We start from the raw sequence: 26563 nt of genomic DNA, 5'->3' as shown, positions 1-26563 counted from the left end.
AGCTCAAGTCTGCAGGTGTGATTGGGACTTCCCCTTAAGCCTTTTGTCCTTGTTTGTGCAGTTTGCCCAGCACCTGCATGGCAATGTGGCATACCTGCAGCCCATCGAAGAGGCTTACCAGGCCTACTTTGATGCTATTTGCCAACAAGAACTCTACATTTTCGTGAGTGCATTTTACTCTCTCTTGTGGTGATGCTTGTCAGAAAAAATGTGCATGACTCGCTGTGGTGGCATAGTGGCTATGGCCTTGTGCTGCTAAGATTTACGGATCAAATCCTGGTTGTAGTGGCCACATTTCGATGAGGGTGAAATGCAAAAAATGCCCATGTACCATGCATTGGGTGCACGGTAAAGAACCTCAGGTGGTCAAAGTCTCCCACTATGGCATGCCCCATAATCATATCGTGCTTTTGGCATGTAAAACCACAGAATTACATTTTTTTAAGTGTGTGTTGTATTGCGGCCATAGATTTGAAATTTGGATGCAGCCTTATCTCAGCCAAGCATTCAATTCAGGGCCGGTATTTTGTACCGATGCGTTATGCTTTATTCTATACTAGTCTTATCATCCACTGCTCACGGCCGGCTGAACCCGTTGATAATGTGAGCGGACCGTCGCTCTGACCACTGACCATGCGCGAAAAGGCATTAGCATCGGAGAGGCATCGCTACAAAATACTGGCCCAGAATGGCAGCTTAGCTTCAGAAACTGAATTGTGGTTAAAAAAAAAAAAGGGAGGGGGAGGGGGAAGGGAATAGTCTTGTCCTGTGGGGTGGTGGCATGTACAGATAGAGCTGCTACTAGCCTTTAATAGTACACTCGAACCTCGTTATAACGCAATAATGGATATAACGAGGTAAATGCAATTCCCCTTGAAATCCCCATAGAGATTCACGTATCTTGTGTATTCTGCTCACCCTGCATGGACACCTTGTCTGCAGCTTTTATAAATAAACAAATTAATAAAATTTAGAACCTCATTTTAACACAGTAAAATTGTCCTGCCAACTGGTACAACGAACTAGATTTCTCTCCGAAACCAAAAAATACCGAACGTTGCGCACTGAGCATATTGCTTTTGCGGGGTTTGGCCACTCGGTTGGCGCAGCTGTTCACAATTCCCACGTCGAGCGCCGTTGAGCAGCACTGATATTTTTTGGCACTGCGCAGAAGCAACGGCTCATTATCACAAATGGTTTCCATCAGAGTGTACTGACACGGACAGAAAGGGATGACGACACACGCTGGCTTTCACGAGCTCAGGCAAATTCTGAGGCTCATTATCGCACTTCACTCTCTTGCTGTGGCGCAAAGCTAGTGAAGCTAGGCAGGCAGACTCGCCCTCCAAGATCGCCATCTACATCTAGCTGCACTATGCCACGTATCAAAGGTGCTGCTTGCATGTGGCGGGTGGCAATCCGTTGGCTCCACTTTGCTCTCTCACTGCAGTGCACCACGCAGGCTGGCGCGGCTTGGAGTAACCTCCGAGATTGCGTCGGTGCCGTATTCTTGGGCAATCACTTTGAGATAGTTTCACTTTCGCATGCCAAATGTGTCCGCGTATGCAGCCGACAGTGTTTATGGCACTGTGCCAAGCTTGCTATCTTTGAACGGTGCCAAGAGCGCGCTGTCGGCCATAACTTGACAGGCTCCCGAAATCTCGCGAAAGTGAATCTGTCTCTGAAAGTCATGGAGGTCACCCAAGAATACCACTTCAGCTGCATAGTCGGCACACTGTGCTTTGTGCCACATGCCGATCGAACATGACGTACTTCATTCGCATGTCAGCGTACTAGCTGTTCCCTATGACTGTGTCACAGTTTTGCCAGTTTCATGACCATATGAGCAAGTCAAACAGAAAGCGGAAGCGAAAGACCATCCCATTGGAAGAAAAGAAAGCTATCGTAAAGGCTGTCGCATCAGGTGGTAAATAGTTTTATGTTGCAGACACCAGAGATTCTGTTGCTGTTGTTTTGCAAGCTTACTAGTTTATTGCTTCGCAAAGTGGTTACAAGTTTTGACAGATATGAAATACAAGAGGAGGTACCATAGTTATGACTGCATTGGAACCTCCGGTCAAGGTCAAGTGGTGAGAGGAATGACTGTATGGCAGCAAAATAAAGCAATATCATTGTACTAACATATTGGTCATAAAAGGTAGAACAAATATAAGAGAACAATTCAGCGAAGATAAGAAAAAAAAATGGAAAGGTAACGAAGTACAAGTGTGTGGGTATGTACAGATGTATATCAAACGTGAACTACACGCAAATAATAAGCTTATCGATATATTCCAATACAAAGACTCAATTGCCAAAAAAATAACGTAAAAATCTATGAGCAATGTACGTGAAAATAAGTTAAGGTGTAAACCTAGAAAAAGTCTTAAAACAATACGATACACAGTGAGCAAAAACAAAAAAAGTCCGGGAACACCTAGGCACTTCTTATGAGTTGTGAATATTGAACGTCGCAGCGTCGTCCTTTGAGTTATTAACCCTTCACGGGCAAGCGGCGAGTGCGTTAAGACACTTGGCGCCTTTTAATTTGCCCTTGCCGAGGTGCAGTTAGAATGCAGGCGAGATCTTATGTGGGCAAGGAACGTGCGGAAAACACAGGCTTCCGAGAGCGAGAGTGACGTAGCGATGTCGTCTCCCCTCACGCAGGTGCGCTACTGTGGCAGCAGGTGTTCTCTTTCTGCTTTCCTTCTCTGCTCTGTCGAGGCGCACTCGTGATGTGGTGTCGCAGCTAGTAGGAAATTAGGTGCCATTTCGCTCCTACAAATGAGACACCTGCTTCTTCGCTCAATGGGCCATTTGACGCCTTCGCATCAAAAAGATGTACAGCAATTATAGCAAATTATTCAAAAACATTTTAAGATCTATTTAAAATTTGTATGTGGTCTTACACTTTTTAATAACTAAAGGCAAGGAGTTCCACAAAGAAATGCAAAAAAACAATGAAATGTGAATTTACCATAATTAGTGTGCACTTTAGGCAATATAATATTTTAATGCGATTAGTATTCATTGTCTAATTCAGCAGTTTTGAGTCTATCTGTCTGTCTAGCCTCTTACGCCAAACATGTGGGCCAAGTTTTCTGCCAGTTTGGGCCACTATTTATGTCCTTGTAGTCGTGATGTTGTCGTGGTCTTTCTGTCATTGTCATTGTAGCTTCATGATCTGACTCTCGTCACACCTTCTATGGCGACCCAGTGGCCCAAGATGTCTAATAGCTTGGGCCGCTAGGTATGGTTTACTGGTCATGATGCCGTCATGGTCGTTGCATCATGGTCATTCCTCCTTTGTCATCCGACTCTGGTCATGCCGTCGTTGTCGCAGCACTTTGTATTGTCTGAGAACACATAAAGTTCAGTTTCATAGATCGTAATTATACCCAGACATAACATACCACATAAGCTTTTGATTAACTAACAATCTATCTCATTCATACTGTTGTCATTCAATCGTGATTGAATGAATTGAATTTTTTCTCTTTTTTTTTAATGTCAAAGGTCTATTCCTGTCATTATATTCTCAATTTCTGTTTGAGTGTTTTTGCGATTGAACATGCTCCTCTTTTGTGTGCTTTTAGTGGAAAATGTTCTGTGTATATTCATTCACTCCTGCTTGGGCCTACTGGCCCACAGTATTATGAAATAATTAAATAAAATAAAATTGTGCCGCTGTTGTGATGCCATTGCGTCCTCATCAGACAGTCACTATCATGCATCCTTTGTCAGACGATCATGCCATTGTCGTCATTCCAGCTCTGTCATCCAACTCGTCATGCCGTCGTCATCACGCCATGGTTGTCATACAGGCTTCATGATGCAGTCATCATCACGCCATTGTCGTCATACACTTGTCATCATTCCATGGTCGTCATGCCATCGTCATCATTGTGTCGCTGTCGTACTGTTGTCGTGATGCCATCGCAGTCATTTCATCATCGTCATTGTAACTATGATATCTGACTCTCGTCATGCTGTTGTCAGCCATCATCGCGATACCATTTTTGTACATGGTACCTGTGTACCTGTGCCGCATTCTCCGCTACGCAACACCCGTGTTCCTGTCGAGCTCGCCGCTTACATGCAGCCTCTCGGGCGCAAACTTCACTGCTACTCGTCGCCCGTTTCCTAGCTTTTTTCTTTCTACTCCAGGTGTCAGCACATGCCTTAATGGTTTGCTCTATCTTTTCATAGAGGGCGGCGTTATGTAGTATTGGGTGGTTTTTTAGCTTTCCTGTTGCTATGCCAGGTGTCAGCACATGCCTTAAACGGTTTGCTTTGCCTGCTCATAGAGGGCGCAGGAGTTTTGAGGCACAGACACTGAAAAATCTATGGGAGAGTTGACGTATACATTTCTGCTGTAATATAAGCATGCTTGCGCAGAGATAACAGTGGCAGCAACAACAGCAGAGAAAGAATGGCTAAGCTACAGCAGAATGACTAACCTGCATTTTCAAAGAAGATGGCTTAGGCTGTGCTTTTAATAGCGGAGCTGTTTAAGCTTGAGCTCCAGCCGTGCCAAATGTAGCGCATAACTCGGCCCAGCAATGTGGAGAGGAGGAAAGTACTAGGCCAAGAAGTGTGAGGGAAGTGGCGAGGAGGCAAGGAGCTTACGAGAGAAGCCAATGAGGAGCGCGCGTTGTGGCGCAGGTGTTTGGGTGAGGAGGCGCGCTGGGGGAGGAGGCGACCAATAAGAGGCTGCGCTGGGGGCAAGGAGAGGCGATGGGTATAAGAGAAGGCATTTCTGTGCGGCGCGCCCTTTCGGATAACGAACGCGCATCGCAGCACCAACGAGGCAACGCGCAGAGCTGTTGCTGACGCCATCCGCGTTTCCCCACGTTCACTCTGAACGCGTGCGGTGTCCGTCACTGCAGCCGATGCCTCTGGCGGCGGCTCTGCAGGTTTCAACCAGAGAACTGTACACTGGTCGAGGAGCGTCGGAAGTCACTGCCTCTTCTCGCCCCGCAACATTTCAATATAATATAACTTCTTGCTGTAGATCTGCGTTTACTTGTGTTTACGCAGTTGCATCACGTGCAACACATGCACATGTAACACTCGTAACACTCGGTGTAACTAACACAGCTTCGCTGTTCTACTATTTTCAGGGAGCGGAAGGGCTCTGAATTTTTTTCTACTGTTGCACTGCCAAATTGCCACTGTTCATCACAGGCAGCCTTTTATAGGTGCTGTTGATGCATTTCTGCACACTCCTCTGCAATGATTGTGAACTGTGATAGCTGAATGCTCAACAACAAACAAGTTTACTTCCAGAAAAACCTGGCCGACAGCAGCCAGTTCGGGTTGCGAACTGCCGTTTGATATGGCGCGGCTATGTTATATAGGCCACACTTCTGGCACTGGCGTCACTTGGTCACCATCACACCAGACATCACAGATGTCACGCTATGTCACATGAATAACCTTCACCTCATCACATAATTTTTTTTACGAAGGTGGTCGGTAGTACTCAATTTCAATTTGAACAGTGGAATTTTGCATGTATAATAGGACATTAACAGTCAACAAGAGCGATTGAGTGAGTGCATGAAAAAATTAATTTGTGTGCATAATTTAGCTATGTTTGTAATTTTAAATCGATATATCCTCCTGAGACCTGAACACAAGTATGGGACGTAATCACTCTCCAAGGTGATTTTTATTGTGTACTGTTATGTTATGAACTTGAAAACACAATCTTTAAAATTTAAATACCACGGTTACATGCCAAAAGCTGCGTCTCCATGTCTCCACTATCTCCATCATCTCCTCATCTTCGCTATTGTAAAAACTTAATTTCATTGCTTAAACGCAGAGATGAAGATGGAACTACGTGTAGTACATTGCCATGTTGCTGCCGCGTCTGGCATTTTCACGCAATGTCAGTGATTTTGAAACACCCCTCCAGCTTGCTTTCGGCCGTCTGGGACGGCACAGAGGTATCGATCAATTTAGGGTCAAATTTCTCGAAAGCGGACAAAAAGAATATAAGTAAACCACTTCTTTACGGTTACACATGCACCATACTTCATACCCAGAATGAATATTTTGCGTAATCACTTTCGAGTAAATTTCTAAAAATAGTTGAAGGCAATGTGGGCAATGTATTGTACAAGGGGTCCTAGGAGGATATGGATAATGATTGCTTAAAGATCTGCATGATTAGTATCACCATTCATGCATTACAAGGAAAATGTGTCTGTTGCTCTGTGACACATTGACAGCAAATAATGAAATGATGCAGGATGGCGGTCCTGTGATTTCGCCCATGTCGGCAGCACTCTCCAGATACGTCTCGTACCTGAACAAGCTTCTGCCATACGTTGCACTCAGGTCAGTGCCTGTTATGTCTTGTTGCTTGGAGGCACCTCAAGATGACGTGTAAAAGTAGCCTCCTTCTTCTGATTTGTATTAATTTGTTTCACCATCTTTTTTTCCAGTTTAAAGGCAGGTGCTAGCTCACCAACTTCAGACATGAAGTGTCATGAACTACGGGCAAAGTTGGGGCATGTTGTCAACCGTGTTGTCGTCAAATTTGACAAGATGAGCCGGTATCTGCTGTTGCTGTCAGCAAAGGGTGAGCTTGAATTGCTTTCCAGGCACTGAAATTCATAGCAAACATAGGGGTCTATCATCAATGTGTTTGAGAGATTACCTGTAGGGTCCTTACATACCAAAAATTTTCATTAATTTCTTTAAAGTACCTTCAGAGATTGTTCATTACAGAGGGGAGGGACACTGATGTACATGTAAGCAAAAACATTGACACATTGATGAGCACAATTTTAGAATGAATAAGGAGAACTAAAAAATCAATCAATCAATAAAAAAAAGTTGCAGTTTCGCCCGAAAGGCAAAGCATCTATTCCGATAGCAAATTAGTAGACAGCTCTACGAAGTAAGGATAATAGTTTTATCGGCCGTATAAACTTGGAAACATTTGCTTACTAACTGAATTAGCAAGCATGGTGTCAGCGCGCATAGGCAAACATGAACACATCACACTTGATGACCGCGGATGCTCGCTGTCAAAATTCTGCAGTCAGGAAGCGCGGCGGCAGCAGCGAGAGAATTGACCTTCACACTGTCTCTTGCTTCAACATGAACTAAACGTTGAAAGCACAGCACATACGAAGCTACCAGCACTGCGTGTACTTTGTCCACATCACAGATCGCTTTGAAAATGAGGCCCGCATGGGCGCACACTTTGTGCACACCACAGATCGCTGTCAAAATACGGCAGCCGTAAGCAGCAGCTGCCGAAGTGGCTTCACAGCAGCAATAATTTTGCCTAAAGGTGGGGCTTCATGGCAGCACTTGCTGTGCTGCCACAAAGCCACATTTCCAGAACTCTTCACTGATGTGTATAGCTCAGTGCACATGCACAGCCTAACGCAGCGCTGTCCGTAAGTCCTCCAAACTCCATTTAATTCGAAACAAATTTTCAGGCCCCTCGGAGTTCAAATTATCGAGATTCCCTATAATGGGGCGCAAAATGGGATAAACTGGAATGTTACCGAACATTAGACGGTGCACTCAAATATAACCAGCTCTTAAAGAAAGCATGTGACAATAATTTAAGACGTAACGTGGAACATTGAGCTGCTAAGTTAGCTGTCAAAATAGAAATCTGTAGACTTCTTGAGTAATAAATAATAAGGGTTACAATACAACAATGAAATGTCAAGTGTGCAGATTAATTAACCCACCACAATGGCTTAGTGGCTGGAGTGTGCTGCTGTGCATAAAGTCGTGGATTTGATGTCTGGTCGCATTCTGATGGAGTCTGAATGCAAATACATTTGTTTACCATGCTTACTGTGTACGTTAAACAATGCCAGATGGTTAAAGTTAAACCCTCCACATAGCGTGCCTCATTACTATGGCCCAGTTTGGCGATACTAAACCCTATAATTTAATTATAATTTATTTAGATAGATGCACAAGCTTAACTCTTTCTTTACCGCTAGAAATGGGACCATTTGGGATGCTTTTCTGTTTTAACATGGTATTTCGATATGGAGTAGTCGCAACATTTACCGTGATACATGAAATTGAAACCTGATCACTGGTGTTCTTAATGAAAGCAAAGCTGTTGCGAATTTCGGCAAACTAAAGACAGACAGAGACAAGTCGCACATGTGAGGTAAACATTTATAATTACAAAAACAAACATCAAAGAAACCAACTCTAAACACACAATGTAAAGTGCGACTAAATTCCACACATTCTTTAACCCTTTGAGGGTGAATGCCGAAAATATACGGCGGCACAAGTCCCAAATGGTTGATACCGTATATTTACGGCGCCATCTGTATGTTTGGAAAACACACCAGTTTTTCAACTATTTGTTGCCCAGCAAGTGCTGCCACCCTGTGTGGGTACGATTAATTTTTTTTTGCTCTGTAGTCTCTTGGTTTTCATTTCACGGCTTTTTTTATGCTGGCGTTTCAGCGATCGCTCACGCATCCGCGCGTGCTGGGACGAGCAGCAGTTTTGGTTTCGTCTCGCGGTTTCGTCTCGCGTTTGTGCACTCCTGAAGACTGATGTCTATCTGGTTTCTAATCTCTTGAAGGGTCACCACTAGACGCTTGCTCGTCTGTTGCTCACAGGAGTGCGATTACATCTGTTCACCTGTATACAAACGTTCATTTGTTCATCTGTATACAAACAATGGCACTGTATACAAATGATGCTGCCATGCCTGCGTTTTTCTCAAGACTTGACTCGCAAACACTCATTGCCCCTCGTTGGGGATGGAACGAAGGATTACTGCAAGTTTCTGGCTCGATTGATTTTTTTGGTGGATGCAGTACCAGCGAGATTTCTTGCATGCACTCACATTGGTTCATGTTCATGCTGGTTACTCTACTGCAATTGAGTTTGAATTTTAACAGCGAAGCTGTTTAAGCCAGCCATAATTTGTGGTGCGTAGCAGACAGAGAGATTGTGGTTGTGAAGAGGAAAAGGCTCTATTTTCTCTCTCCCTGCTACGGAGCAAGTGACTACCAAGAAAGAAAAGAAAATTAACTTTCTTGCTGAGGCGGGATTCGAGCCCGCATACTCCCGGTCCCAAAGCGAGCGTCGTAACCACTAGGCTATACAGCCACGCCTGCAGAGCATGCATTTATGCGATCCATATGATTGCGTTCGAGCGTCGTCGTCGTCTTCATCCACAGCTAGGGCGTTGGTACGCTCGTGCTCTGCAAGGTGAAGAGGTTTTGCGAGTTATGAGAGCGAGAGACGCATTCACGGAGCGGGTCTCCCGGAACGCGGTGTCGGTGTTGCAAGCTGCGCTGTGCAACGCGCAGTGACGGCCTAAGTTCGAGACGTGCGAAAAGAAATTATCATCATCATGAGTTATAAGAATAAAAGTTCGCGCGCACTTCCGGAAAATGCTGGGCTACGATTGCCCAGCTTTGCTGTTTCAAGCGTTGCGCGGCCGAGTGCAAGGTTTTTATTCTTACTATAAGTATTGACGGAAGCCCATCTGTATTCATCTGTATTCATGAAGCCCATCTGTATTCATTGTATCACCAAGATTCTACTGTATTGTGGTCGATCAGCTTTTCTGTGCAAGCAAGCTGGTCCAGACACGCACGTTCAACTTGTGCTAGAGCCTCCAGATGCTTTGTACATTACCTGTACAGTACTCTACAGTGTTGCAGAATATTGTGCAGAAAGGACATTTGCACAGGCATCCAAAAAGTCTAGTCTAGTTTCAGTCAAAGGTCGGTCCGAAATTGGCTGTGTGTTCTTGTACGAATGAAAACCCCCACATGATGGGAAGGATTGCTCATAATGATTTGTGCATATGTTGTCGAAACACTGATCAATAAAAGCAACCCACTGTGCTAAAAATAAAGTTGCACTTGATAATAGTCAGACACAATTATCAAAATAACACACACTCATGACCACATCTAGCGATGTTTAAGACATCACTAAAACAGCCTAGACATCAGATCGGAAAATCATACAACCCAACGCAAGCTTCCGTGTCTTCACTGCTGCTGTCATTTAAAAATTATGTTGCCGAGTTGTCCAAAGCACAAATTTTGCATTGTTCAATTGTGGAAGTTGCTAACGACTTTCAATGATACCTCCAGTTAAAGTTTCATTTTAAAGGAAAGCTTCTTTTGCCTCTTCCTTCGACTTTTTCACTGCCACTGCTGCTGTCGCTGTCTTGCACGCCATGTTGGTGGGTCGTTCAGAGCGTGTACATACATTGCAAGAGTGTGGCAGAGGGGAAAGGCGACACGAGAAACACATTTGGACTTCTCCATCGCGCCGCCACCATGCCCTCTCCCTGGGCGTCGCCACAGCAGCCTCTTGACAGCAGCAGTTCCCCCTCGCAAAAGCATTGCAGACCTTTGTACGAATGTGCAACAGTCCAGAGGGGAGAGAGGGGGTAGGGAGAAGAGAGAGGACCCGTCTCGGTGGCTCAGTCAGCTAAGGCATTGCTGCTGCTGAGCACGAGGTCGCGGGGCTGAATCCCGGCCACGGCGGCCGCATTTCGATGGAGGCGAAATGCAAAAACGCCTGTGTGCTTGTGTTGTAGTGCATGTTAAAGAACCCCAGGTGGTCAAAATTAATCCAGAGCCCTCCACTACGGCGTGGCTCATAATCAGAACTGGTTTTGAAGGGAGAAGAGAGAGGAGAGAGGAAAAACCCCAGAAAGAAGGGAGAAGAGAGAGGAGGCAGAGAATGGGTAGAACCAACACAGTCGCGAAACGAGTGAATGACAACCTTGCCACTCTTTGCTTGCAGTTCCCATACATGGGGGGAGGGCGGGCGAGGGAAAAGGTGACGTGAGAAGGCGGGAAAACGCTACTACTAGACATGACAGCCAGTTGTGGACAAACTGGATAAGTTTAAGTTCGAGGTATGGTATGTTTTTTCTGCTATTTGTGAAAACTAAACACCACCCGAATTTGTTGAGCGGACAACTGACACAGGGCATGCAGATGCAGAGCTGGTGCACTACAAAAGCGGGCGCACTTCAAATCAACACTTCTGTGCCCGCTGCAGTAGCTTTACGGTTATGGCGTTGCTCAAGGTAGGGAGTTCGATCCTAACAGTGGCAGCCACGTTTTGACGAGGGCGAAATACAACAAACGCTCGTGTACCTAGATTTAGGTGCACGTTAAAGAACCCCAGGAGGTGAAAATTAATCCAGAGTCTGCCACTACCGCATGCCTCATTAGACAGCTTTAGTTCAACGTTAGCGTAATAGCGGGGTTACGGGAAATAGTGTTACTGTTCCGCAAACGAACTTTGCAATAAGAGAGTTTTAGTATAGCGTAGTTTACGTGCGGGACGCTATTCCAATACGCTTTGAATTTTGCATACATAGGGCACCTAAGTGATTCTATGTGTGCGTGCAGGGGCGGATCCAGGTATTTTCTGAGGGGGGGGGGTCAGCTTCTGTCAATGATGATGATGATGATAGTAGCATTTCTTATTTACCGAAATTCACCGTTTCTGCTCACGATAAACCCGCGTTTTATACGGCTAGAGCAACCCCTGTAGCCCACCGTGGTGGCTCAGACAGCGTTGCGCTGCTGAGCACGAGATCACGGGATTCGCGGCGGCCGCATTTCGATGGAGGCGAAATGCAAAAACGCCCGTGTGCTTGCGTTGTAGTGCACGTTAAAGAACCCCAGGTGGTCAAAATTAAACCGGAGCCTTCCACTACGGTGTGCCTCATAATCAGAACTGGTTTTGGCACGTAAAAACCCAGAAAGAGGAAGAAGACCTGTAGCGAAACCAGATATCGGTTTCTCCGAGGACGTTACCCAATACAGCCATGTGCTTGGCGGCTGTGCCTGATAATACCGGGTGTTCAAAACTAAGCTTTATGCTTTTCTTAAAATTAGGCACTGGGCACACGAAGACCACCTGTGCAAATAAGTTATGTGGCCAGGGGGGCACAAAGTGAGGTGATAATTATCGCTTTGAGCAGCCCAATTAACTAAAATTGAACAATTATTTTTGTCGACTGCAGTAAGTGGGTATGTTTGTATTGAAAACTTAGAGGCAGTCGTGTTTATTACTGCACTCAATAAAAAGTTAATTATTCAATTTTAGTCAGTCCGGCTGCTGACAGCGATAATTATGATCTCACTTTGTGCCCCCCTGGCCACATGACTTATTTGCGCAGGTGGTCTTCACGTGCCTCCCAGTCCCCAATTTTAAGAAAACCATAAAGCTTAATTTTGAACACCCGGTATAACAGCCTGTATTGTTTCTTAAAATAAAATTTGGGATGATCTGTTGCAGGTTCGTTATAAATGCGTAAGCACGGGTCCGTCTTTAAAGTTCTGTTGGGACACCTTGTTTTCTTTAAGGAGATTCTATGTGTTCGGTTGAGACACTTTCGTTTGCTTTGGAGCTCCAACGCGGCAACCACTACGCTGGTTGTTTGCGATATGCGAATCACCGCGTATGAAGACTCACGACGCCACCTACAAGAAGAACGATGCGGCGTAGTAGCCGAGAGCGCGAGCCAGCGTCTTCATGTTTTGTTTCCCACGCGACGCCATCCTTTTACACAAGGCGCGCATCTGCTCCCGTTTCTCTAACCACGCGACGCCATCCTAGGCCCGCGCGCTGGCGTTGGCCGTCACGCTCCGCCACTTCGCAGCCGCTGCTCGAGGCTTCGCCCCGCTCCGCAAGAACGCCCACTCAGATAAACGGATCCGGCTGCTTTGAGCCTCCTATGCTTAATGTACGACAATAAAACTGCGAAGTTACAATGAAAAACTTGCAGCGTACTGCGCTCGTACTGGATATTGTCAACGTGTAACTGTGATCACAATGAGTGCTACAGTTAAAAAAAAGTTGCCCATGCGTAGTTCTTAGTTTAGCTGTTAGTTGTTATTATTTATACAGGGTTTGTCCAAAAAGTAATGTCAGTAATTTCGATTAAAAAGGAACTATTGATCAGATCGGTACAACACAACAAAATGTTTCAAAATAGGCGCCTCCTGCGTCGTTACATTGCTTCTAGCGAGATTTCCAATCATCGAAGGCGTCACTGACAGTAGGCCTCCTTAGGAATGTCCTTTATAGCCTAGGTGCAAGCCTCTTCGACTTTGCCAACTGTCGCGAAATGTTGTCCTTTCATGGGAATATTCAAGCGCAGAAAGAAGAAGAAGCCTGGGAGAGCCACGTCAGGACTGTAGGGCGGCTGGGGAACCATTGGCATCTTTCAATCGGCCAGGAAGCGGGTCACAAGGAAGGCGGTGCAGGCTGCATGGTGCATTGTCATGGTGAAGTTTCCAATCGCCCCCGATATCAGGCCGGGTGCGATGAATCCTTTGTTTGAGTCGCTTGAGCACTTTTGACCTTTGACTTGCTAATTCTGGCCTTCTTGGGGCGAGGGGACGCCGAGCTGTGCCACTTGGCACTTAGCCTTTTTGTTTCGGGGTCGTATTCAAACACCCAAGTCTTGTCACCTGTGATGACATTGTGCAAAACGTGGGGATCACATTCGCAAAAGTTCCAAACCTCCTGGCACGTTTCAACTCGGTTCGATTGTTGGTCGTCCATTAACACTTTGCGCGAGATCTTCGCGCACACTTTTCGCATCTGAAAATTATTCGTCAAAATCTTGTGAATGGTATTTTTTGGAATGTTTACTGTCTGTGCCACTAAACGGACACTCAAACGAGGGTCTGAGTACAAAATATCTCTCGCGGGCGTCACATTTTCGTCGGTGATGGTCGTTGATGGCGGTACAGCGCGGGCTTCATCGCTGACCTCTTCGCAACCTTCTAAAAAGGCCCTGTGCCCCCGGTAAACTTGACGTTGTGACAAACAATTATCACCAAAAGCTGTCTTTATAATAGGAACAGTTTCCTCTGCAGACTTGCCGAGTTACACACAAAACTCGATGGCGGTCCTTTGTTCCAACGAGCGCTGCATTACGGCTTGCACGGTAAATGAAAATGAGTTGACGAAAAAATGCCAGGCCTGCACACGCAGCACAGTCACAGCGTAAGCCAGAGGAGCGTTTCGACAGTACTACCTAGTAATTTGAGTGAATGCGTCAGGAATGCGCTTGGAACGCCGTCGCGCGTGCAAGCCGACGCGTTCCATCGCCGATGGCTAGCGCCGTTCGGCCCAGCCATGCGGCGGACAATGCAACTACGGCTGTCACATTTGCTCCCACTGCAACGCGCCCGACGCGGCCTGCTTGGGACTCCGTCGCGCGTGCAAGCCGACACGTTTTATCGCCGGCGGCATCATCGCGACCCGAAACGGCTATTGGAATGAGCCCATAACAGTTTACGCTGTAAAACCTTGTCCTTACTCTCCAGATGGTCGCAGACGACTGAGCGACCGCGCGTGCGTAAGCTAACTTCCCCCTACACCACTCCCAACTGGTCTTAGCGCGCTGCGACGTATAGTCGCTTCACAATATAATCACTGACATTACTTTTCGGACAAACCCTGTATATGAACACTTCAGCAAGTGATCTCTTTCATCAAGCAGGTTGGTCGCGGAACCGATGACAGCCAATGAGGCAACCGATGACACCCCAAGGGGCAACTAAGTTGATCAGGCGCGAAGGCACTCGCGCGGACATCGGCGTGCTTGGCAAAAGGGACGTCTCCTCGTTCATTCGACGCCACCGACGGGACGAGTAAGGTACCGCCGGCGCCAGGAGGTCGAGGTGTTCATGAGAAAAAATAACTACGGCAACTTCGCAACACCACACCCCGACGGAATACAACTAAGCTTGTGAGCGAGCTAGCTTTACTTCCACATGGCTGATATCACTGGTACTCGCGAAAAATACTCTTGAAGAATGCTAGTGGCCATATTTTTTTGCGACAGGGCCGTCCCACTGTCAGCGAGGGGCCGATGCGGAAATCTGAGGGGGGGGTCAGGACATCCGGACATCCCCCCTGGATTCGCGCCTGTGTGCGTGTGTCCGGAAAGTGCGAGAGGCAGCGCAATGGAAGCTAGGAGCGCGTTGTATTTTTACTCCCATGTCCGCCAATCTGCAGCGAAACAGACAAGCAGTACAAGCTGTCTACCATAGCCTCCGCAATCTTCCCATCTCAGAGGCCATATGCTGTCATCGCGCATATCTGCCGACTTTACCGATAGGGGACGCTCGCATCTCTGAGAAAATTTCTCTCGTTAGGCTTAGGCGCGTTCGAAACGAGAAGCGATCTTGAAAATTCCTCAAGGTTATTCAAAATACTCTGTCGTCGAAGCGGCCTGAGACTAAGCGAAAGCCGTTTACACAGTGATTTGCTACGAATGAAGTGAATTCTACAAAAACAACGCGAAATTCAGTTCAAAGCGGGCAGCCGGAAGCAGCGTTGTACGTAAACTACGAGCTAAACTAAAATTGTCTATAATTCGATTGTGCTTGTAGCACGTACAGCTGCATAATTCAATTAATGTTTAACACTTCTGCCATGATGCAATGTGCCGTGTGAGGTAATCACAGGGCTTATCTCACACACATGAACAATTGCACACAACAACGCTTCAAGCAAACATGTCTCGCTGCTTTGTGTTACGTGTACTGCGCAGACAAACAGCATTATTGCATGCAAGGTAACGTTTAACATCAACTCACCGCTCTCGTATTGCACTAAACGCTGAAGAATTTAAACATTTGCCATCAACATAACCGTTAATTATCGTCAATCAAAGCAAACAGAACAGAAAGATTCGCTTACATTGATTCTCACAGTGCGTGGGACCCGCATGATGTTTTTCCAGACACCCTAATCTGCTGAAAATTGTCAAGTCTGACCAAAGGTTAAAGTGCAGTCATCATTTCACATGGTGCATGGCATTGCTAGTGGAAGAATTCCAACAGAAATGTTCAACAACATGTAGAAAAATTGTTGATCAAATTGATGATTTCTTTGGGGCTGGTAAGGAAAGATTTAAGAACAACAGTGTAGTCAATTAGGTATGTTCTGATACTTAAAGCACTAGGATAAGTTGTTATATGTATTTAGTTCAGTTTACTTTTTGAAATAAAGTTTTGTATTGTCTACATCAGTATTCATTGTCCGTTAGGTTTGCATGGAACGGGATTTTATTTCACAAAAATAAGCACTGACTTTGTTACCTCTTGTTTGATTCGTTATGCCAGTGTAGTTTTGTAATGTGCCAAGACAAGAACTCAAGGAAAATCTCGGTGTTCTCTTTTTTCTCATAAAATATGCAGGTTGTGAGCCTGGTTCTAAAATGTGTCATTGCACTGGGTACCTGGCTGTTGTTGGAAAGCTAGTCGGCATTACCAAATGCCTGTGGGAGGATTTCGAAGGTGAGAGCTCTGCATTTCCTTTTTTTTTTTATGAAATGCTTATAAAGGAGAGTGCCTTTACGTGACAGCAGCTACTCCTCATTGCATGGCAAGCAAAAAATGAGACCGCAAACAGTACTGAAGTGCACTGACCTCAGTTAGAGGTCAAGAGTACAAGCGCATATGAGTCCAGGAAGGCAGAGAAGGTTGTGCAAGAACATGCATGAAAAAGCACTAACTCGTATGAACATGCACAGTTCCGTAAGGAAGTGACAGTAAGGAAAACCCCAAAACATGTACAGGAGTTCAGTTTTGCAAATGAGTGGACCAACACAACTACACATTACAAATTTCCTAATATGCCACATAACTACATGCATAACTACGTAAACAAACTTACTACTTGCAAGAAACGTGATCTTCTCAGCCCTTTGGCTAAAATCAATGTATTCTTATGTGCTCCATTTATCACTTCTTTGTGCTTGGAATAGCACCTTGAATGAATGAGGTCTGTTCAAAAAACCTGGTAAGAAAGCGCTTGTGTGTGTGGTTGGAATGCTCACACTGCTTCACCAATGACCAAAGTTGTCCTGTAATGGCAAGTGCATGCCATTATGCATCTATTACTCTGGATATTACAGGAGTCTACACTGTACTTACTTTGATGTTCAGGAAATCAGTAGACACGTATTTTGATCGGACAGAAGGAAGATGACTCATTGCAGGAATACCAAGTGAATCTTTATTTACGTTCAAAGGGCATATAAGAGAACTGGTGACGAAAACACACACACAAAATAAATGCTGCTACATGTGCCTACATTCGCACTCTTGGTGCGAAGATTATGCAGTAGAACCTCGTTTATACGGTCCTGCTTCGTACAATTTCCCAGCGACAACGGTCTGAGTTGAGAAAACAAAAAAAAAAAGACCAAATACAGTTAAGCTTCTTTTTGCCGGTTGATACGTTCTCAGAATACACGATCTTTCGGCACTAAGGTTGAGTACATCAGGAAACTGCGATCGTATGATTAGTTTTCTGGCCGCTAGATCCCACATAAACAAAACAAGCCGCGAGGCGTGCGCAATCGAGAACTGTAGCCACTCGCCGCAGCAGCTTCCCAGCGGGACTCGCCTGCCCGTGTCACGTGAAAACGCTGGTGTGCACTCAGTTTCCTATTCACAGCTATCGTCTTCAACCTTGTTGCAATAAGCATCAAGGTTGAATACCTCTCAGTGTACAGCGCATTTGGCTTCATGCCATTGTAAGCGGACTGCATGCTTTTAATAGGCGATAATCCAAATGCACCGTTGTTCCCCGCTTCACGTGGCGCTAAGTGAGCGTCATGTTTCACTCTGGCGGCATCGTATTCTGTAGAAGCCCACTAACTTGATTTCGTTTAAAAAAAACACTATGCAATAGAAAAACGACATGCACCTCGGGCCTCACCAGCTGAACATGCATCAGCGTCTTGTGACACAATAATTCGCACCAAGTGAGCCCGTGAAAATTTACCACCGAAATGCACCACTTGAAGAAGCTGCTGACCCAGGATAAACATGAGGAGTGCAAATGTAAGTTCGCCGAAGCCAGAAAATTGACTACACGCGTCTCGTGCCGGAATGATTCACACAACGCTTCGAGATTACGTAGATGTCAACTGCAGCAAACTTTTTAGTCACTTTGGACCTTACTTTTTCGGTGTTAGTATGTTTCTCTTGCATCTTTTCTAAAACGTATGAACGAGGTTCTACTCTGGATACATGTAGCAGAATTTTTTTTTCCATCCATTGAATGCATGTAAAGATTCTGTTTACATGCAAAAAATTCTGTCAAATAAGTCCTGTCAAAATAAGTGTCTCTTTATTCCCTGAAGTCCTGTCAAAATAAGTGTCTCTTTATTCCCTGAGCTAGCTAGCTAAGCTGCGAGCCATCGTACTTTACTGACTTCTCTGGCTGACCTTGCAGATGTCAAGAGGCAGCTGAGTTCCCTCATGCTTCTTGAGCATGAGCTGCCAACTGTTTCCTCAGAGGCCAGGACGACAGATGACTGCCTGGTCAGCAGCCTAGCATCTGTTGCTAACAGCTGCAAGAAGGCAAGGACTCATTGTCATTCCTTTGTTACGTACCTGACAGTAGCTATGCACCGACTCCATACACTGTAGCAATGTCAGCCCATCATCATCAGGAGCTGGCTGTGTGCTTTCTGAGGAAAGCGCACAATGTGCACCGCTGATCCTTACGTGAAATTTTCGTTCAGTGGGCGTCGCATAGAGAGGGGACATTGGAGGCGCCCTTCTTGTTATCTTTCTCTGGTTGGCCAACGCATCCGATCGTAGAGTACCTTACAATATTACCTTGAGGGCAAAACTGGCACTGCGCTGCTGTTGTATGCATGGGAATGCCCGCTAAGTGGTGGCTACGAATTGGCATCATTCTCAAAGAGCCAGGACACCTTGAAGCCGCACCAGGCTAGCACCGTTCCGTCTGTCACTATCGTCATTTTCTACTAAAACAGCCCTTAACGAGCTGTTCCTGTTTTCAAGCAAAGCTTGTATTGCCTCACTAATGTCGGTGTCGTTGAAGGTGTGACCATAAAAAACCCGTCTCACACAAGTGAAGGAAAATGGCGGGAAAGGCTAAGAATAGACCGTTGGTGCAAAACGTGAGGTGCGTGCCCGTAACACGTGATGGGAGCACCCAATCGGGAGTGGCAACTGGCAACACTTCTCGTGTGTCTGCTGTTGGGTTCGCAGTTTCACGTGGGTCGTCGTATGAGTGGGACATGCGTAAGCCCGCGTCATACAATGGAGGTGTTTAATGCATTCTCTCTATGGGGAGTTCACCGGCACTGCGCTAATCCGTCGGAAAACCCAAGATGGCGCAAAATCGGGCATCGTATAACCGGGGTTCCATTGTATTAGACAACTACAGTGTAGACCGCTTATAACATAAGTCGCCGGAGTCGCGAATATCCGCACTATAAGCGGTACCGCACTATAACCAAAGCAACAATTTTCAAGGCCCGCACATATGCAAAACATGTGCACCGAGCCGCCACGCGTATGTGACAGTCGAGGAATGCGGCTAGAACGTTTGCATTCAATGATGATGACCAAGCACACTGAGGCATTATTCTCGAGCAATCACTTCTAGAGATACTAGTACAGTCAAACCTCGATATAACGAAGTTGTAAATGCGGTGAAAACTTCGTTATATCGAGAATTTCGTTATATCGAGGTATCGTTATTTCAAAGGAGTACTCACACAAAAATATCTTATTTTTTCTGCTGTAATAAGTAGCTAATGATCCAGTAATCACGGCGCAAAACCTCATTTGCTTCAGAGTGCGACAGGTAATTATTTGGAGTCTTCTTTGCAGCGACCAGCCCAAGTTTCGGTTTCAGAGAGCAACGAGATGGGAGAAGAGGGATTGTAAACACAGTGAGCACGTGATCGCACAAAACTTTGACGTGTTCAAGCCAGCGATGTCGTCGCCGTCCTCGTTTTTGTCGTCCAGCGGCGACTATTTCCTTCAGGCGGGAGTCGCCACCGTATTAGACGTGGCCAACCACTTTTCATTCGATCCACCACAGGTGAGCTGGCGATCGCTGGGAAACGGTATAGGCCTAGCTCGCTGGCTGTTTGATCTGGGGCCGACGGCCCTTGCGCAGGGGTGGGACTGCTGTGCCAATTGTGCCATTTTGATACAAATGCAGATTCCTGCGCCAAACTGTGCCAAAAACAGAAAATTGACCAAAATTGCGCCACACTGCGCCAGAACCAGCTTCGGCATGTGTGCTCCGGCAGTGGCTGTGAATAGCGAGCGAATTAGTTCTCTGAAAAATAGTGCAGCAGTTCACATTCTGCACACCTCACGACTGCGCTTCCTGCACAGTTTCTCGTGATTTTTGTGCTTTTAACACTGGACTTTTCGGCGTTTCCGGCAAATGGCCGGCGCGTGTGCAGCCACTCTCGGCTGTTGTCACTACTGTCGGAACGGCCAGGGCGGCTGTATTTAGAGTTTAGTAGAGTATGGTTGAGTGGGCCGAGCGGTGCGGCACTCCCTAGCTGAGGCGGAAAATAACGAAAAACAGGCATAGGGCACTGCGAGTGAACTAGATATTAGGGAGGCGCACGCTGCCGCGGTTTCAGCGGGTGGCCGTCTGTGCCCCCAGGGCCATTATACCGTAAAAATATTCCAATCTGTTTTTATGCCCACATCGGCAAGGCCTGAAACATTTCGACATATTGCGGAGGGCTAATTGCGGATTTGGAATAAAAGTCGCAGTTTCACCCGAAAGGCGAAGCAACGATTAGTAGACAGCTATACGAAGTAAGGATAGTTGTTTTATTGGCCGTATAAACTTGTAAACATTCGCTTACTAACTAAATTAACAAGCATGGTGTCACGCGAATACAAGCAAACATGAACACGTTTCACTCGATGACCGTGGAAACTGGCTGTCTGAACGCTGGAGTGAGGAAGCGCGGCAGCAGCAACAGCGAGCGAATTGACATTCGTACTGCCTCTCGCTTCAACTCGAGCTAAGTGGCGAAAACACAGCGTGCGCAAAGCTATGAGCACTCGCACACTTTCCTCATCGTAGATTGCTTCCAAGATACGGCCCGCGCTGCCGCGCCATACGTAGCAGCCACCGGAGAACGCCCCGGCCCCTCCCCTCCCTCCGTGGGGCCTTGCGCGCGACCGACGACGGCGTGCGAGACTTGGCTGCCAACGTCGGCTCACTCTCGCACGCTTTCACTCAAACATACAGCATACGGCGCGCGGCGACGATGTTATCGCCCCTGGACTTTATACGGAACATCACGGCGACGACGACGGCAGAAATGCGCCTGGAGTGTCTATATAATTGATATCGCAATAAAGACAGATTGGAATAGTTTTACGTTATACCAACCCAGGGTTGACTGCGGTTCTCTGGGTCTGCGGGGACACATGGTGACCCAGACATTATGTTAGCACGTCGATTCGACCGCATAATTTAAGAACATTTTCCTCTGTCATCATGAGCGTCGGCGCAGAAATATATAGTTTGATCGTAGTTCCACCGATGTTTTCGGCTTTACAGGAAAACAAACGCCGTGCCGCCGCTAGTTCCACCGATGTTTTCGGCTTTACAGGAGAACAAATGCCGTGCCGCCACTCGACCCACTCTTCCATGTTCTAGTACACTATAGCTACGAAGCGTGCTTCTACAACGTGCTTTGTGTTGGTTTATTCGTTGTTTTATCGTCGTTTCGAAGTATGCTGCCATATTCCATTATTCTACCAAAATTCAGATTGGCCTGCACCAAACTGCTCCAAAATAAAATTTACTCTGCTCCAAGTTGCTCCAAATTGCAATTTTGTCTGCTCCCAACTGCTCCAAAATGCAATTTTACTTCCTCCAAAAATTGCGCCGAAATGACTTTGGGCAGTCCCACCGCTGCTTGCGATTCGTCTGCAGCTCGAAATAAAGCACCTATATTCGCCAACACAATCAATGTCTGCACATTTATGACGCTCATAACTGACAGTACAGTTAGTTTTGCCGACGGCGTTAGTAGTGATGAGAAAACATGTTAGCAAGGCGAGCCGTGTCGTAGAGACGATTGCTGTGGCGGCTGCGCTGACCGCTTGCGAGCCAAAATCACGCCAACGATTAACCATATCACACAACGTTTCATAACATGCACACTTTCGAGGTCACTTTACTCTAAGAGTTATCTCATGTCGGCAACAATTAAGCCGATTTTTGTGCCGCGGCGAACGAGGCCAGCGTCGCGACTAGGGAGAAAAAAAAGGAAAAAGCACCGGAACAATCAGAGCGACAAGAAACTTGCTCGCCGGCCCCGCCCCGACGGCAGCGCAAACTCGTGACATAGCGTTTTCGCGGTTATTTACAATCCTTCCTTGATGTCAATGTCGCAAGGTGCTGTGCGTTGCGGGTGGCTGTGCGCACATACTTTTAAAATTGATTTTAAGTATGTTCTAAGCTATATTTGCTGCTGATATTTTGTAGACGATGTGTGTGTGTCCACCTAAATCGATCTCGTGAGTTATCTCTACTTCAATTTTTTTTTGTGTGTGTCTGTATTCCTTTCAATAGAACTAAGATGGGGAAATAAGATACTTCATTACATCGCGAATTTCATTAAATCGAGGTTCGTTGTATCGAGGTTTGACTGTACCACTTTCGCGAGACTCTGCATTGAACTTAGGCGTCCGATATCGAGCTTGACACAGTGTCAGAAACACTGGCGGCCGATTACGCCGATGCATTACCCCGCTTCCCTTTCGTGCACTACACTGGACGAGTGGGAAGACGTCAAGCCTTCTCAACCGACCTTCTTATGCTTTCTCTTGCACCTACAGCATGAGACGCCACGGGTTGCGATAGGATCTTATTGCACTTTGTACGGAACACGACGGCAACTCGAAAGTGGAAATTTACCTGGAGTGTCCCTGTAATTGCAATAAAATAATGTTTAATTAGTCATGCGGACTTGTGATTGGATATACAATTATATGAAATTTAATAACTAGGGTGGGCCGCTAAAGTTGGAGGATGGAAGACAAGGTCTGCGCTCGTGTTGCGATCATTTGTCCTTGTTTATCATCGCTTGCTTATTCATTGTACGCAAGTAAACTTTATTGAAAGATGTAGTATGGGTGAATGAAAACCTTTTATGAAGATTTTACTTTAAGAAAGCTTTATCGTGCAGCTGTGACCATGTTGTAGGTCGAGCTACATTCGAGACCAAGCCTCGCACACCCACCCAGTGGCATTCCCAAGGCAGCCCATTAGGAAACTTGCCTAGATGGTGGTGCCAGATTTCCCTCCAGGTAATATTGTGAGACACTCTACGAAACCTCGCTGCACAGTACTTGTGGAACATAGTTCTTTATGCATCCGCCGCAGTGGCTATGGCGTTTTGCTACAGAGTTGCAGATTTGATTCCCAGCTAAGCTGAATGAATTTCATTAGGGTCACGATGCAGAAATGCTTGTGTGCTGAGCTTTCTGTGCACGTCAAGAGGAAGGTTTACTTCGGAGAGCTTCCATCTCCGAATGCATGGGAATGGAGAAATCGTTTTGCTCGGAATTCACTCCATCAAATTTGATGCGGTTTGTTGCAATTAAAATAAAAAAATGTAAAACTCTACCAAGTGCAGAAAGATTTTTTTTGTTTGTTTAGGTCATTAAAATTTTTTTTAGAAAGACTGTTAAAAATAACCAAATTTAACAAAACTGAAGCATTATGTTTACAGCTCTAACTTGGCAAGAAAAAAGAATTGCATTGGAATGCCTTTATAACGAAATGCTTGGGGCCACCGAAATCATTCGTTATACATGTCACTTCATTGTAAAGGTCGCACACCACACAATAGAACCAAGACAAAATTATTCCTTTGTTATGCAGGTCATTTCATTGTAGAGGCACTCGACTGCATCCTAATTCTTTAAACTGCATTTATTGAGACATTTAAAGTGGATAAAACTGATGTATTGTACACTGTTTCGCAATATACCACACATACATAAATACCAGGGTTCTCTCTTCCCAGAAATTTTCGAGGGGTGGACATCGTGTGACCAGGGGGAGGGGGGGGGGGAGGTTGTTACGCAGCTAAGCCTCTCTCTCTATCTCTCTCTTCTTGGTTTCCTATACAACCTTCTGCCATTTTAAATTGTACAGTCACCAACTTTGCATTTCTGACGCATTAACGAAACTAACGTGAGCCAGCGATGCATCCACCGTGATCACCAAACTTCGCCGAGATGAAGAAATGCACAGCTCACCACTGTCAAAATGCACGAGAGACACGCACCAGCAATTCGAACCTGCGCCAGCCAATGGGAGTTTTTTTGTGTCCACATGGGAGCACTAACAAATTATGATGCTAGTTTTTGCACTTTTCGTTTGCTTCTCTTGCTTTTATTTTTGCACAGTTATATGCAGTGATGCGGCTATCTGAAGCTCAGATCCCTTGTTTTTACAATGGTTTCTAAATGGCGGCATTGCGTCAATGGAAAATTGCACACTCTGCGGTGCGATGACACCTCCCGACACCCGATTTTAACAGCGGAAGCTGGGCGTAATGTGTCTGCTGAATCCCAAAAAACCCCTTGCCGAGCGATGATTCACTGCGTCGCCTAGCAACGGAGTGCCACATCCTCGCTCCGCCGCCGCTCTCGCCACCTAGCAATGCCTTGCCTCCGCAGCAGCGCCGCTCGCTCCTCCGCCGTAGCTCTCCCTAGCTTCTCCCCACAGCAGCACGGGGAGGCAATGACGTCACTCCAGTATATATAGCTCCGCGTCGCCGAGGCGCGGAGACACATTTTACTTGGGGAATTTACCTGCTGAGCTGCCACCAGAGGCATCGGCTGCAGACACCGGGCGCGTTCAGCGCAAGCAGCTCTACCTGTCCCACTGCTTAAGAGAAGTGAAAACTGGAATGGTGAACGGCAACGAAGCCAATGTGGAGGAAGACAACGACGAATGCCACAAGCGCGTTTGTGCACCGAGGTGTGCCAACGTGCCAGCTGTGGAAGAAGACGCTCGAGAGAGAACCAATTAAAACGTAATGAAAAGCCAAGGTAAAGCTAGGGATGGATCGCCAGCTTCGCTGTTTGTTCACACTTCGCACCACTAGTGTGAAGCTGCCCCCATTTTTCTACTCAATTTTTGTCAACAGCGTACTAGAAAGGTACGATTTTCTCCATTCTGCGCCACGTTTCTTTCGAATATTTCTCCACGTGATAAAGACACAACCAAGAATTGCGAAAGAACATGTTAAAATCTAAAATTTTGATTGATCGGTTGGAGCTGTGGGCAGTAAACCGGAGCGGTGGTCCACAAATGCGAGCATGGGAACAGCGACCGTCATGGCACAATTGGGGGTGCAACACGTGCATAATGCAGAGGTTCAGCTCTCAACAGCAGCAAGTTGTGTTTTTGTCCCCTCTCATTTCTTTTTCGCTTATCATTTCTACACTTCAATTAAAACTACAAAAAGTTTCCCCTATGCTTACCTTGGCTTCATTATCTGTTGGCTTATTATGGTTGTGGCTAACAAAAATCGTACCCCTCGGTTCCCCTTTTTTTCTTCAATTTTGAGTAGGAATTTTGCAGAAGTCTCGTAAGTATTGTAATGTTTCAGATAAACTGTGAACTTGTTTATATATATATATCACATTTCTCCACTATAGATGCTCTAACAGATAGTTTACATAGCTGCGGTGTCAGAGTTTGACAGAGAGTTACACAACCTTAAACTTACCAACTTTAGGCAATTTCTTTTTAAAAAATTGTGAGATAGAACAGTTGGTAGAATTCAGCTTATCTATAAATGCAACGATTGTTATTCAAATTGTTTAACGGTTCTTAATGATAGCATTTCTGGATTTTACATATATTTCAATAAGAATGTCCAAGTTTGCCCCATGGTGAAGCTTTCGCTTAGAGTAACCCAGGTGGTCAGTATTGATCAGGATTTGTCCACTCACGGATTTCTTATTGCCCCTATGTTACTTTAGGATGTCCATCAATCTGTCAAGTGCCTTTCCTACTAATATTACCAGAGGGCACTGCAGTCTTTCATCTAGTATGCATGAAGTGATGGTTGTTACGTGGATTTGTCTGATCTTTGTGCTTCAGAGTTCTTGCGGTGTCCTTTATCTGCCTTTATCGGCCTACATTTTGTATTTCGAAGCACAGAAGGCAATAAGAATCTGCGCTCATGCAGAATGATTGCATTTATATCGCAATATTTCTTTGAACATTGCAAAGCCATTTGAAGCCATCAGGACGGAGTTCAGGCAAATCCTGTAGTGCCCATCAACTCCCATAGACAGGGGCTTGCAGGAAACTCTGTGGCACGAAGAGAGCTTGGAATGCGTGCCAGGGGAAGGCAGACCCAACCAAGGATGGATGGGAAGCGATGATGATGTTCTAATCGACGGGACAATGAAAACATTACTGTTTCGATGCTGTTTTAGCAATATTGCAGCTTGCCCTACATTCTTGTATGCTCAGAGCATCTCCTGCATAGTATTGTTGCTTTCGGTTATCAATTCAATAAGCTCAATTCCTGTAAGTTACGAAACTTGAGGAGATAAGTCACACTCATACGAAGTGACAGATAATGATGCCATAGAAGGCATTTAAATGTTATCCTTAATTGAATTGTAAAAATGTATCGCAACGGAAAATAAATGTGGGTGAAGAGATAACTTGCTGCAGGAGGGGACTGGGC

The 26563-nt window shown here is 45.8% G+C and overlaps 1 protein-coding gene across 5 annotated transcripts in view; it reads left to right on the top strand.

Annotated features, from left to right (window-relative positions):
• LOC119457495 (protein phosphatase 1 regulatory subunit 21-like) overlaps positions 1 to 26563 on the top strand; it is a 144959-nt gene that overhangs the window by 61245 nt on the left and 57151 nt on the right. For all 5 annotated transcript variants that reach the window (XM_049670129.1, XM_037719081.2, XM_049670130.1 and 2 more), the window contains 5 exons: positions 62 to 163; positions 6260 to 6348; positions 6456 to 6592; positions 16221 to 16319; positions 18268 to 18395. In XM_049670129.1, coding sequence (XP_049526086.1) covers positions 62 to 163; positions 6260 to 6348; positions 6456 to 6592; positions 16221 to 16319; positions 18268 to 18395 — 555 coding nt within the window. The remainder of the gene's footprint in view (positions 1 to 61; positions 164 to 6259; positions 6349 to 6455; positions 6593 to 16220; positions 16320 to 18267; positions 18396 to 26563) is intronic.

This window comes from Dermacentor silvarum, chromosome 7 (genome assembly GCF_013339745.2).
Source record: "Dermacentor silvarum isolate Dsil-2018 chromosome 7, BIME_Dsil_1.4, whole genome shotgun sequence".
Taxonomy (NCBI): Eukaryota; Metazoa; Arthropoda; class Arachnida; order Ixodida; family Ixodidae; genus Dermacentor; species Dermacentor silvarum.
This window is presented reverse-complemented; position numbering and strand designations above follow the sequence as displayed.